This window comes from Neoarius graeffei, chromosome 16 (assembly GCF_027579695.1).
Source record: "Neoarius graeffei isolate fNeoGra1 chromosome 16, fNeoGra1.pri, whole genome shotgun sequence".
In the NCBI taxonomy this organism is placed as follows: Eukaryota; Metazoa; Chordata; class Actinopteri; order Siluriformes; family Ariidae; genus Neoarius; species Neoarius graeffei.
Window position 1 is genome coordinate 18,309,218 of NC_083584.1, and position 14,639 is coordinate 18,323,856.

General features: G+C 41.2%; 1 protein-coding gene across 1 annotated transcript in view; it reads right to left on the minus strand.

The window, feature by feature from the left end:
* The window catches only part of dnmt1 (DNA (cytosine-5-)-methyltransferase 1), a 35,814-nt gene extending 23,258 nt beyond the window's left edge, over positions 1-12,556 (minus strand). Inside the window, exons 1-14 of the mRNA XM_060942591.1 lie at positions 12,320-12,556; positions 8,721-8,763; positions 8,222-8,329; positions 7,887-8,130; positions 7,700-7,772; positions 5,304-5,385; positions 5,173-5,213; positions 5,024-5,078; positions 3,605-3,688; positions 3,404-3,513; positions 3,198-3,316; positions 3,026-3,118; positions 2,782-2,933; positions 2,507-2,694 (exon numbers count right to left, since the gene is read on the minus strand). Coding sequence (XP_060798574.1) covers positions 2,507-2,694; positions 2,782-2,933; positions 3,026-3,118; positions 3,198-3,316; positions 3,404-3,513; positions 3,605-3,688; positions 5,024-5,078; positions 5,173-5,213; positions 5,304-5,385; positions 7,700-7,772; positions 7,887-8,130; positions 8,222-8,329; positions 8,721-8,763; positions 12,320-12,366 — 1,439 coding nt within the window. The 5' untranslated portion in view covers positions 12,367-12,556. The remainder of the gene's footprint in view (positions 1-2,506; positions 2,695-2,781; positions 2,934-3,025; positions 3,119-3,197; positions 3,317-3,403; positions 3,514-3,604; positions 3,689-5,023; positions 5,079-5,172; positions 5,214-5,303; positions 5,386-7,699; positions 7,773-7,886; positions 8,131-8,221; positions 8,330-8,720; positions 8,764-12,319) is intronic.
* Positions 12,557-14,639: the final 2,083 nt, after the last annotated feature.

Below are 14,639 nucleotides of genomic sequence, written 5' to 3' on the forward strand. Positions count from 1 at the left end.
CATCAATCAAGACAACCAGAATCACAAGCACTCCAGAGGTGCAAATTAAAAAGTTACCTACCAGTACAGCAGCATGCTGCATTAGGGAATGCCAGAGAAGCATTAGATATTAACATAGCATAAGCGGCAGCAAAACAATTTGTAAAACAGAACCCAAACCCACGTCAAATTAGTTATTAAAACAATGATAACTTCAGCCTGAAGCAAAGAGGAAGCACATTACTACCACTCATACATTTACATACACAAATGTTTACAAGAACTTTCCAGGTAGTTGCTGTATTATAGTCTGAAGCCATATTTATTCATGTTGGGTCTAGCCTGGCTAATTCACAGTGTTTTGGGTCATTCATAATTGGTAGTACAGCAGAGATTATAAGCAGTGCATTACTGGGCAATTCTTCAGAAGGGAGGCCAAAATTATTAAGATTGCTATAATGGGGGGGGATTTTAAAATATGGTTTTCAGTACATCGCCTTGGATTCCACACTTTAGCAATATCACGGAGCTGACACGTTAAGGCAATGTCACTTCAGAGAAATCTCGGCTTGAATTTTAAGAAATGAAAGTTCAGTTTTTTTTTCCTGACATAATTCCAGTACTAGACCACCCCCCCCATAAAAGATTTTACATTCAGAGTTAAACACAGCCAATTATTCTATGTTTTTTTTTCCTTAGGGTCTAAAGCTAGCCGCACACTACGCCGATCCACGCGGTACCGAACCGACCCATTTCAGAGCCGACTCCCGACAGGGCACGCACATATCCCCAACTATTGACGAGTGCAGTCGCGATTGAAGCGACACCAAACGAGATTATGCGAACTAAGCATCATAAACATTCCGCTAAATATCACGTGACAACTTAATAGCTTTGTGATTGGCTATTGGATATAGTTACTGTTAAATCCAACACTTGAAGATGCTACAGGCTGAATTACAAATGACACATGGAATATGTAGCGCACTATCTAGGCTGCATGAGCTATTATTTCCAACCTTAAAAATAGTGCACTTATATAGGGGAGTTAAAGCGTTTTGGAATTCAGTCACACAACTTGAGCAGAGTGGCTTTCCAGCCCACTGTGTCTATGGATAAAGCCTCAGTCTATGGAATTACAGTATATACCTGCATTAGGTGCTACCAACACGTATTTCTCGCACTAGAAATTGTGTTTAATGATGTCACGTGTTATATGCGAAAGATATGATTGGCTATTGCTAGCGACACTCGCCGATCAGTCTGGCTCCCGATTAGTTTTTCGAATCGGCTGTGAGATGAGTCGGTACCATCGAAAACTAGTCTTTACGCCTGACTCGCGACTTCAGTTGGCTCGGTACGCTGAAAATCGGCGTAGTGTGCGGCTAGCTTTAAAGATACCCCATACAGTGTGGTTTTTTTTTTTTTAATTAAGTACAATTATCTTGAGTACTGCATCTGCTCACTTACATCAGAATGGAAGCAATCGAAGGAATAGGACACTTATTATGAATGCTGACTTCAACAAATGATTAACTCTGAAACAAGTAAAGAGCAGTGTCTCTCCCCAGGGATTTCAAATAGCATCCTGGTAAACTCATCTTGAAATAGCATTTTGCATCGTGAAATAGCGTCAAAATCCACGCTATGTTTCGTAAATACGTTCAGTCGGCAAAACAGGAAGTTGATGTGCAACAAACCTGAAGATTGTATACACGGTATAGAACCCCAAGTTGAAGCTCGGTACCAAATATCAAGCAGTTGTGGGTTTGTAGTTGCCGAGAAAAGTGCTAAGAAAATTTTGTAAATTCACGCCATGTTTCATAAATGCATCATCAGTAAACAGGATAGACCTGAAAACAGTAGACGCTGTATAGAACTCCAAGCTGAAGTTTGGTACCTAGTGGCCATGACTTGGGGTTGCTGAGAAAAAGGGTGTGTTTCGGACAGACAGAGGTAAATTAGTATCCCCCCCCGGAGCAGGGGTATTTAAAAAAGGGTTACCACACTTTGCTGTGAATGCAATTCCCTTACCAAAGAACTACCCTACTGTATTAATTCACTCATGCAATTACAGGACAGAGTGATTTTGGGGGGGGAATTTATACATGAATTACAGAAACACTGTCTACTGGACAACCTAAAGAATCCCAGTTGGATTTTACCTTGCAAATCAGGGGCCGCCTCCTCTTATGTTTTTTTTTTCTTCATTGAAAGATTTTTAGAGACTGATTTATAATTACAATCAGTTCACAGTCGTCAAGATCAAGTCTAAAGCCAGAGAGTTTCCAAGATTTCCAAACATTTCTTGGTTTGTTAGCTGTTCCAAATACAGAAGATGAAGATATTGGAATAACATGGAGAGGGGAAGAAGAAAAGAGGAAGGGGGGGGACGACCCACAATCCAAACAAATCAAAGGTGTTGCGTTTTAAACACACACCTCCCAGCCACACTGATGTTAAAGGTTGACCGTTAACTTTGGTGTCTCACAGTGTAAAATCCAACATGCCGATTCTCCCAACCTACCTCTTGCCCAGGGTAACCCCAGCCAGTTTGATCAAGTCCCTCATGCAGGGGGTAACAATGATTGGCTGTTCGTCCGAGTCTCCAGCCTCATCATAGCTCTCCACCTGCTCCACAACAAACTGGGCATGGCGCAGGAGTGTGTCCTCAGTGAAGCGATTGAAGTTCAGCCCAGCCGGTGGGACTGTGGTCTATAAAAGGCATAAACAGCAACACCCCTTCAGAAAACCACTAAACTCATGTTCATTAACTCAACGTGACTTTAAATAAATATCAACCTCAATTTTGTTAAGCAGGTCCTCATATGTCGCATCTGGGTTCTTCTGAAGAAACTCGACCACAATTTTACTCATGTAGATCTTCTCCTGCATCAGGGCAAAGATTGGAGAGTATTCCTCACTCGGCTCCATTAGGATGTAGTCAGCAAATGCTGCAGAGAGCAAGAGACAGAAACCATGAGCGGCTAACGCAAAACAACTTTGGTTATACGACGGTTACAATCATGAAACTTTATGATGCTACCTGTGGTGAAGCCAATCAGAGCCTTCTCCCCTCCATCAAAGCCAGTGATCCACCAGGCATTGATGGGTCCCAGCTTTTTGGCAGGTACACCACCTTAAGGACACAAAAACAGCATTTCAGTCATAAGGAGACAGATATAGATAATTTTGTAATGCCGCTCCCCCAAACATACCATCCATACAAGGATTGTCATCGTAGATGGGCTTGACCGAACAACTGAAGTACAATTCAACATTCTTCTCGATGAGTCCAGAATCAAAAGGACACAGGTGGCCACGTTTGTCATACACACTAAAAAAAAAAAATCAAAATAAATGTAGCAAAAGGAAAAAAGTCCGAGACTGAAGAGCAAAGTTCATAGTAAACCCCTCCTCCTACCTAAAGTTCGTAATCTTGTGTTGAGGCAGGTCTTCATAACTTTCGAACCCATTTTCATTTGAGTCAAACAATGAAAGACGCTCATCTATTAACATCTCTGGTTCATCAAGCTGCCAGTAAGATACAAGGGAGATTAATATGTGGGGAATATTTTTTTTAAAAAATTGAAATTTTTCACCAGGAGACAGGAAAACATATTACCGCATCATCAGGATCCCCCTGGAAAAACTTGAGGTCAGAGTCATCCAGGTACTGCCTGCAGTCAGGACACTTGGGTGGAGGTGTCTGAAATGGCAAAATGGAACATTAGAGGTTTGTCAGGAAAAGTAGGCTGGACAGTTGTCAGGTAAGATTCATACCTGCCAACCTTGAAAAAATTTTATGAGTACAATTTCACAATTTCATGAGTACCCCCCCTCGCGTCAACCTCACCCCAACCCAGCACGCATGCGCCCCCTCAGACCACAACCAGCAGACCAAACACACACTTTCAGTCCAGTTTTATTGATTGACCTTGGGAACATAGTCCAGTTTTGTAAAACATTCTTATTGATAGACTTTGGGAAACTGCTATTGATGGCTCTTGGGAACTTCCTTCCGTTTTGAAAAGCACAACAAACATTAAATACATGTGCAAATGAAATGAAATTAAACCAGAGCCACTCTTTCAAAATAAATAACACATTAAATTAATACAGTATGTAAAAAAAGGCACTTTCAACACAAAACATGGTATGCACAAATTTCCCATGCAATAGGTTTAGACTTTTGCATTTTTTAACATGTTGGAAGTATATTGCATTATACGGTACACTGCAGTATTTTGTAGTATGCCTTTTTCATGTGCAAACTATTGCAAATTTGCATTCGAAATATTGCATTTACTGCAGTAATACTGTATAAAAAAAGCATTTGATACTGCAGTACCACGCAGGTTTTTTCATAAGAGGGATGACCAATTTTCGACTTCACATCATCTGCAAACATTCTAGGCTACCATTGACAGAAGTTACCGACTGCCCTTAAGATATACAACACGCTACATTTTGTTGAGCACATCAATAAAGTGGTACTTATCATAGTGATTCAATGAGCGCGAGAGGAATTGTAATCAGGTTTCGTTGGTTACCGCATCGAATATGCAACCTCGAGTGACGGCTTCGAAGTTAAATGAAGAACTAGCCTGTACTGTTGGTGTTGTAAATGCACAAAATAACAGCTAGGAAGCTCGAGTACACGTGAAACACAACCGTTTCTGTTACAAATATAAAAACGACGTCTCTAACCGACGTTTCAATCCCCGACTCGCTCTAGCCACCTGGCTGCACTCAAGTCAGAGACGCGAAGGAGGAAGGGGAGGGGGTGAAGAGGGCAGAGCCACATACTCTGGAAGAGGGGTGGGGGGATTGGGCAAAGCGTTCCATTCTGGCTTTGAGTTTTCTCACAGATCAGCGGTAGTCTATCAACTTCAGCGAGAACTTGACTGAAATGCGAGTTCGGACGATATGCGTACTTTTTAATGTGAAAATGTACAGTCGTACAATGAGGTAAAAATTCGTAGCGGCTACGCAAGATGCGTACAGGTTGGCAGGTATGAAGATTTATGACATAAAGCATCACCTTGGCTGTGTTCACAGGCTTGGTATTCTCAGCATTGGAGTTTTCAGAGGTCAGTCTGAGAAGAAAGGAAAGATGGTTGTCACAACTGCCATGGCATTTTTACTGCCTGACAGCACTGAACAAGTACACTTAAAACATTTTAAACCTACTTTTCATCCTCTTCAGTTTTAAGACGCTTTTCCTCACGAGTCTTCATTTAAAAAAAGAAAAACAAGTTCAAACTCAGTCTATTGATGAAACCAGGTTTTAGCACTTTAACAGACAAAACACAGCTGTCTACCTCCTCATCAGCTTCCTCAGTGTTAACCTCTGCATCACCATTTGTAGCCTCGCCAGTCACCTCTTCAGACTTGCGCTTGGGTCTGCAGGAGAAAGTTCAAACCATTACTACATGGAAAAAAAAAAATCTGAAACATCAATATACATCACATTTTCTTCCTTCTACTTCATAGCTACACATAATACAGTGTCTTGCAAAAGTATTCATCCCCCTTGGTGTTTGTCCTGTTTTGTCACATTACAAGCTGGAATTAAAATGGAGTTTTGGAGGGTTAGCACTGTGATTTACACAACACGCCTACAACTTTAAAGACACAAAATGTCTCTTTATTGAGATAGATAGATAGACAGATAGATAGACAGATAGATAGACAGACAGACAGACCACACTAGAGGCGGAATGTCGTCAGAATGAAAATTCTTCGTATATTCTGGGATATTCGAAGTGCATTCTAAAAATTCTGACTGCATTCCAAATGTTCAGGCCCATTCTTGTGGCCAGCCCGAATGTTTTGCTCATGCTCAAAACATTCGAGGCGCATTCGAAGAGGAGAAATATCAAACGGCATTCGAAGTGTATTCTAACTGCATTCTAAATATTTTTACAGAATTCGAAACATTCTGATCACATTCGAGGGGAAAAAAAAAAAAAATATCGGAATGGCAAGCCACTTCAAATCCTGCCAGAATGTCCCGAATGTGCCGGAATGAAAATTCTTAGTATATTCCGGGATATTCGAAGTACATTCTAAATATTTGAGCTACATTCTCTTTGAATTCTTAGACGTTCAAAACATTCAGCTGCTATTCCGGGAGCGTTCTGACTGCATTTGAGGTGAATTCGTACAGCATTCGAAGCACCTTCCGACCAGACCTCGGGTGGTATTTGGGCAGCAATCGAACCGCATTCTTCGTATTCCTACTGCGTTCCAACTACATTTGAACTGCATTCGAAAGCTAATACACCCGAAATGTGCAAGAATCATTCGAGGCAGGTTCGAAGTATTCGAACGGCATTCTTACAAAGCTGTAAGAACGTTGGTCAGTTTGAAATTCCCACCCGAATGTGGCATGAATTTTGAAAAATTTTTCATTCCAGCTGGTTATGCTTGATTCCTGCTAATTCCGAATAAGTGTGTGACAAGGGCCTAAATAAGAGCTGGTCCAACCAATTCACTTCATAAGTCACATAATTACTTGATTAAGATCCACCTGTGTTCAAAGTGTCACATGATCCGTCACATGATGTCTGTATAAATAACCCGTCCTGGAAGGACCCTGACTCTGCAACATGACAACCAAGGAGCCTCCAAACAGGTCAGAGACAAAGTTGTGGAGAAGTATAGATCAGGGTTGGGTAATATTTAAACCCCTCCCTCATCATTTGTTTTTTCATCTTAATTTTTTTTGTAAAACAATAAAATAAATTAAAAAAAAAAAGCATCTTTCAAGTGGTAGGCATGTCGTGTAAATCAAATAATGCTAACCCTCCAATAATCCATATTAATTCCAGCTTCTAATGCAACAAAACAGAAAAAAAATAAATAAATAAAAAAACCACAAAGGGGGGATGAATACGTTTGCAAGACACTATGTACTTATTGACTGAGTTGGAGGGCTGACCAGGAAAACGTTTGGCTTGAGGTCATGCTGTACGGACCTTGCTGTGCTCGGTCAGTAGAAACAACCAAGAGCCAAATATTTTACCATCTGGCCTGACCCAACTCAGTCAACAACCATTTTATCATATGACCTTTTTTAACTAACACAGCGGAAAACAATGAACTTTAGTGTTGTCAAGGTAGCGTTGTCAAACATTCAGGTCTTTTTTTTTTTGTATAAACAAGTGAATTTATTCGCTCGAAAGTACCCCCCCCCCCATTTTCTTTGACCATTTCAGCTTTTCAATTAGGTCTGTGTCAAATTATCTGGATGATAAAATCCACTTTCACAGTGCTCAGTTGTGTCACTCATTTTGCAAGGTAACAATTCAGAGCAAAAGGAAAAATGGTGGAAGTGAGGGAAATGGGTCTGGGGCCGCGTACGGCTTTTTCCGGACCGGCTTCAAAAATCCGCACCTGCCCAGTCATGTGACTTTTCTCAATGGTTTTATTAAGAGCGCGTGCACTGATCTGTATGGGTCATATGATAAGTTGTTTTATTTTTAGTATGATATGACTATTTTCCTGGTACAAGGACACAAAAACCTATTTGGTACCAATCATTTCATGCTTTTAACCTCAGTCAATTTTTTTTCCCTTTTTAAGACAAGGGATGTTAAAACTTTTATAATTAGTAAGTCTGGTATTTTTTTTTTTAGCCAAATGTCAACAAACTTATCCATCTGAAAAGTAATTTTCCACAACACTTGCACAAGTTTTGTATTTTTATCCTTACACTCTTGAGAACATTGACAGGATCGTTTGTTGTTTTCCAGAATTGCGCGTGACCCTTGAGCTTGCAGGAGATTCTGTTGGTTGGATCACAGAAAAAGGATCCATCATTACAAGCAAGTTAATTGTGATAAGTCCTTTAAAAAAAAAAAAACCTTTGGACTGCAGTAAAACTTAATTGGATTACTCACTTTTAGGCTCAGAGTCAGCTTTACTGCGTCTTCCACCCCTGCCCTTTGATGTGCTGGGAGATTTCACCGTTTCACCTTCCTCCTGAGTTTCCATGGCTCCTTCTTTTTCACCGTTATCTTTATGAGACCCATTTTCAGAGAAGCCGTTCGAGTGCCCGTTCTGCTCCGCCCCGTCACCGTGACCTTCCTTGCCCAAACCAAGAGCCTTCTTCAGCACAGCTTTCACTTCGGACGTGTACACCGCCTAAAATCAACAATCCGAGAGAAGGCACTTTCAGTACCAGTTCATACAATAAATCCATTTTAAAAAATAATGAGGCAGGCAAGATGATCACCGTGGTAAGTTCAGAGTTTCTCAGTTTGAGCTCAAGGTTTTTGAGCTGGTCCTGAGTGTCATCACGCAGGAAGTCCTGCAGTAACCTGAGCTTCTCCTTCACACAATCCTAAAGCAGAGGAGACATCCATCACAATGGTACTCAAGCATTTGAGAGTTTAGTTCTAATTGGGAAGGGGTTCTGAAACAAAATGCTATGAATTCTGAGATCTCCTGGGACAAAACCTAACTCCACCCTCAGAAAAATCAATATAAAACCGTAGTGGATGGCATCGGCAAAACTATCGCAATTAAGCTTATAATTCTCACAGAATAACAAGTCCCTTCAATTTCACAAGAACCATATCTGACATTTCTGGAGTTGTTGGTTCCCTGCTGAACAACCAACAAAATAAATGAAAATCACATGTACATCCTTTAAAGTCAATCTCTTGTTGAATATTCAAAAGCAGCATAAAAATACTACAAAAATCTGTAGCCATTTGATGAACTGTACATACCTCATCTGACAAACTGTCGTCACCTTTATCCAGCGCCTGCAATCTGGAGGTATAAAAAAAAAAAAGTAGCTGAAGATGAGAGCCATTTACACAAAAAAAAGGGGGGGGGAGGAGAGACTTTACCAACGTTACTAATTATATTCTCCATGAACTTGGAGAGAAGTATTGCTCAGCAAGCAAATTTTAACTGTCACCTAAATTTTTTTTTTTTTTTGGGGGGGGAGGACAGGGACGACAGAGAGAAAGCAAGAGCGGACATGCAACGCAACTCATTCCCCCCCAAAAAAAACCCTGCACAATAACTCATCAGGCTTGTAGTATTTGAGTCTGACTCTTGCCCTAATTTTAAAGACTTGTGACTTGACCACTGATGATTCAGATTCGTGCATTAACTGCATTTGGACTCAAACTGGAGACGAGGACTGATTTTTTTCCCCCCCTTTATTTTTGTAACATGCCATAATTTGGCAAAAGATATTTACATTATTTTTATACTAATTTTATGCAAGAGAATGCACATTCACCTGTTCATGTCATGTTCAAGAACAAACTAACGTTAACGGCGCTAAAACGCCTGGAGAGAATGCCCCTAGGATTGTCCGCTTTGCTTATAGACTTCTCGTGCGGGGGAGGCACTGCAATGTGTTCTATATGTAGAAAAATTATCGAGGAGACGACAGGGACAACCTCGAACTTCATTTGGTAAAACTTCACTCAGAGAAGGAAGTGACACGCTATGTTCATTGCCCTGTTGATAGCGGGGCTTGCTGAGTGAACTCGCTAGTGTTAACCCTCTCTCATGTTATTTACCCTGTTGACCGCAGGGCTTGTGTCAGACTCAACTCGGATCAGTAGTGGACTCGACTCAAAATTTTCTTTATTGACTTGGACTTGACTCAGACTTCAACACCAGGAACTCGAGAGTGGACTCAGGCTCAAGGTTTAGTGACTCGACTACACTAACTCATGCAGCACCCCCCCCCCAAAAAGCCAATTTTCATTTCTCCTCAAATCCAACCTTGACTAAACAGGCAATATTTAAAAAGGTGGAGTAAACCCTGAAATGACTGGTAGAATTGCAAAAATATATCAACATCCACTCAGGTTTTATTACAATTAATAAAAGCATCAGCCACTGAAGATTTGTTCAGGAACTTTAAATAATGGCTCCTTATTAAAAATAGCCCTTTTCCACCAAAGTGGTGCTGCTGCATAATCTAGAAATCAGTGTTTATTTCCCCCCCATGCAGTTTGACCTGGGGGAGGGGAGAAGAATAAAGGGTGGAAAGGCTGGCACCGGCCCAGCACCACAAAATTGCTGGTCTCAAAACTGGAACTCTTGATGTCAGTGGGTATGGGTGGAGCTACCACTTTGACAAAATGAGTGAAATCGGAAATCGCCACACACAGGTGACCTTCAAACGCAAGATGTCATGACTCAAAGTAGATTTCCAAAAAGCAAGCAAAGCAGATGTGTTCTGTCTGCCTTGATCCCCCCACCAAAAATAAATAAATAGTTACCCCAGAAACATTTAAACTGAAATAATCTTAACATTGCGTTCAGTTCCCGAATCTGTTGAAACGTGGGCCAGTTCTCAAACGGCACCATGCCAGAACTGGCTCCACACCAGCACCGTCCTAGTGGTAAAGAGCAACAAGGTTTCCATTTGATTAATTAAGGGTTGTTACTTTCCTAACGAGGTTTGGTTTGTAACCCTGTCCAACAGGGAAACACTGCTGTAGAGTTATGGATAAACCTCTACAGTTTCCTGCCAATTAACAATCTTATAAACTCTTGGGTGTTCTAAACGTCAGCACTTCTGCTGAAAGAGTGCTGAAAATGTTTTCTTGAAGGTTAACAACATTGCTTGAATAAATGTCCAAGTTTTACTGTTGGTATTTTAATGCGGTTAATGGTCTAACTCTCTCCTACATCCCTGACTCACAGGGCCATCACTTTGGTCCAGGTCTTCAGACCTGCTGTCATCAGCCGCACCATGATCTTGGCTTAAGAATAAGCGAGAGTGTCTCATCTCAAGCCGCTTTATCCTGTTCTACAGGGTCACAGGCAAGCTGGAGCCTATCCCAGCTGACTACGGGCGAAAGGCGGGGTACACCCTGGACAAGTCGCCAGGTCATCACAGGGCTGACACATAGTGACAACCATTCACACCTACGGTCAATTTAGAGTCACCAGTTAACCTAACCTGCATGTCTTTGGACTGTGGGGGAAACCGGAGCACCCGGAAGAAACCCACGCGGACACGGGGAGAACATGCAAACTCCACACAGAAAGGCCCTCACCGGCCACAGGGCTCGAACCCGGACCTTCTTGCTGTGAGGCGACAGCACTAACCACTACACCACCGTGCCGCCCAAGTGAGTGTGTATTTCCAAAAGTAAAAATGGTGCAAATTTTAATTTTGCAACAGAAGAGCATTTGCCCTGTCATCCAGGGATCACATGATTGAATCACAATACCATATCAGTGGCTGAAGAAAACAACTGGCCATGCTCTCAGGGAGGTACAGGTGGTGTAATCTCTCAATCATGCTCTCTCTCTCTCTCTTACAGTAACACTCGCCAATCACACAACAGTGTTCGAAAGATGCAAAGGAAGCACAGGACAGCAGTCATTTGATGGGGAAAGCTGTCCAGCGGGCAGGAATTGACCATGACTAAAATTAGGCAGCTTTCACAAACTTTTCCAAATTACTGATTTAATCTACATGGTGTTAAACATCTTTCCAGACAGACGTACAACGTACCCAAAGCAGCCTGGGAAGCACATGGGGGTTCAGTGCCTTGCTCAAGGGCACTTCCACCACACCATTCCTGCTGGTCCAGGGAATCGGACCAGCAACCTTTTAGTCCCAAAGCTGCTTCTTTCATCATTGACATTTCACACACTCTCAACTAGGCTCAGGTCTTTTCTCTTTTTATTTTAAAAAAAGCGTCCTTAAAATATTAAAATATCGCGATACTGGTGTCAAAATCGCTACACCTCCCTAGTCCTACGTCATGCCTCCTAATTGGATCTGACATTACAGGCATTAAGGAAGTTGTTCTTTTTAATTTAGGCACAAACCTGAAAAACATAGGATTAAAAAAAATAAATAAAACATGGCACATACATGAAAAGCTAACCAGCTCTCAGTATAGGGTATGTTCTAAGATTAGATTGTAACTATAAATAAATGAGTTAAATGTTGAGGGGCGTTGACACGCGGGGTAATAACAGTAACAGTAAGCAGCCATTATTATTTGGCGCCAAATTCAGCCTGCTGAATGACAGCGGGCGCGTGAGCCAAGCAAGCTAGCTAGCTAGCTAGCATGCTAACACTCTCTCACACCAAAACAAGAAGCCAAGCTAGCAAGCTAATGCGAGTTCAGTGTTGCAGGAAGAGACAAGATGCTAAGCAGCTAATTTTCATTATACATTATAAAACAAACCCAAAACGAGTTATAAAAAAAGCTAGTTAACCCAAACTAGTTGTATGGGTCGTTTTTATTTTTGTAAATTAATCCTAGCTCTTTGACAGCTAGCTTAGCTAATTTCATATTCTCCATTTTGGTTGCTTTTTTTAAAGCTAACATACCGTTCTTTCACATCCTCCGGCAAACACAGCAACGTCCTGGTAGGCATTTCAGCAGATAAAACGACAAGGAATTTGTTTTGCTTAAAAAAAGAATAATAATTAAAAGCGCTAAGGTTTATAAAAAGAGACAGAAGGAGGAGCAGCACGGCTTCACCGCAGCACCCGGACGCGGCATTAAACACCTCACAGCAGTGTGTGTGCGCGCGCGGGCCGCTTTTCGCGCGTGTAATATGGACCGTACCACGAGTTCAAAGAATAGGAGGCACGGCAGCGAGAAATAACTATTCCACAAAAAAAACAGTACTCAAAAATGATTTCTGAAATAGAATTACTCCAAAAGTTCGTTAAACGATTAAATACAATTTACACCACTATGCTCTCACGAAATAATTATATTCAAAACGCCTCTTGTTGCAATGGAGTGGTCCAAACTGACGTTTCACCATCCATAGACTCGACCATATGATGGATAGTAATATAGTGTTGCCAGATCCTCGATATTTACGGACGAACCGGATTACTTTTTCAATGCCGCCACAGGTTTAATCTTTGTGTCCGAGTTCTAGATTTGGACATATTTTAAGCCTTACTCTTTATCTGTGACGACATAAGCATAAAACAATAATGCTACATAAAATAAAATAAAACACATTCATCACAGGGCGGCACGGTGGTGTAGTGGTTAGCGCTGTCGCCTCACAGCAAGAAGGTCCTGGGTTCGAGCCCCGGGGCCGGCGAGGGCCTTTCTGTGTGGAGTTAGGTTAACTGGTGACTCTAAATTGACCATAGGTGTGAATGTGAGTGTGAATGGTTGTCTGTGTCTATGTGTCAGCCCTGTGATGACCTGGCGACTTGTCCAGGGTGTACCCCGCCTTTCGCCCGTAGTCAGCTGGGATAGGCTCCAGCTTCCCTGCCACCCTGTAGAAGGATAAAGCGGCTAGAGATAATGAGATGAGATGACATTCATCACAGGACACTGGTGGAAAAACTACATTTTTTTAGTCTCTTTATAATTGTCTTGGATCACACTATCCATTTTACAATGCTAGTCTTAATGGATTTCAGATACAGTGTTATCTGGAAGGGACTTACACTACCGTTCAAAAGTTTGGGATCACTTTGAAATGTCCTTATTTTTGAAAGAAAAGCACTGTTCTTTTCACATACATGTCAACCTTTGGCCAATCAAACCTGTATAACCAACCTCCAAAATCCGTATTTCCCTTATAAAATCTGTATAAGATGCAAATTAAAATAATTTACCTAAAATTTGAATGATATATCCCAGTTACTTTTTATTAAATATTAATAACAATAAACCTTCAGAATGAATACAAAGATCCAATGTTTGACAAAAACACAAAGTGTTATCAGCATAGTTACGAAGGAAATACTTCGTTGTTTGGAGACAGGTTTCACCGAGCGGCTATTATGCGCGAGACTTCATATTAGCCACAAAGTCAGGAAAATCTGTTCGTAAAATTACATTATAATGACCAAATACAATGAAAAGTATTTTTCCAGTCTCACCTGTGAAAGGTAATCCCATGTGATCTCGTTTGGACGGTAAACCTGTTGGTACAGTTAAACGCAGTACATGAATGAGGCATCTTTATTCTCGGCTGAATCTCCACTTTGCCACATCCAATATGGCGGCGAGGATGACGTATGATTCTACGCAGAAGGTGGCGTCTATGTTTATGACTTCACGGTTGGCGGGATTCTCGCAATGCGGTGTGCGCATGATCAAAAGTGGAACGAAGTCTCACTACCACAAGATAACGCGCGATTTCATAAGACTCTTTACTGGCTGGCTGTGCTTTCTGTGGTGTACAGTACGTTTGTAAATGTTATGCGCTCTTTTATCATTGTGGGAATTGATTATAGCTCTAAATAAATATTGAAGTTTTTTAAAGAATCCATATAACTTTATTTGTACGCCCGTATACTACGTTTATTGAATCAAATCCGTATAAAATACGGACATTCCGTATAGGTTGACGTATGTTTTCAATGAAGATCACTTTAAACTAATCAGAAATACACTCTATACATTGCTAATGTGGTAAATGACTATTCTAGCTGCAAATGTCTGGTTTTTGGTGCAATATCTCCATAGGTGTATAGAGGCCCATTTCCAGCAACTCTCACTCCAGTGTTCTAATGGTACAATGTGTTTGCTCATTGCCTCAGAAGGCTAATGGATGATTAGAAAACCCTTGTACAATCATGTTAGCTGAAAACAGTTGAGCTCTTTAGAGAAGCTATAAAACTGACCTTCCTTTGAGCAGATTGAGTTTGTGGAGCATCACATTTGTGG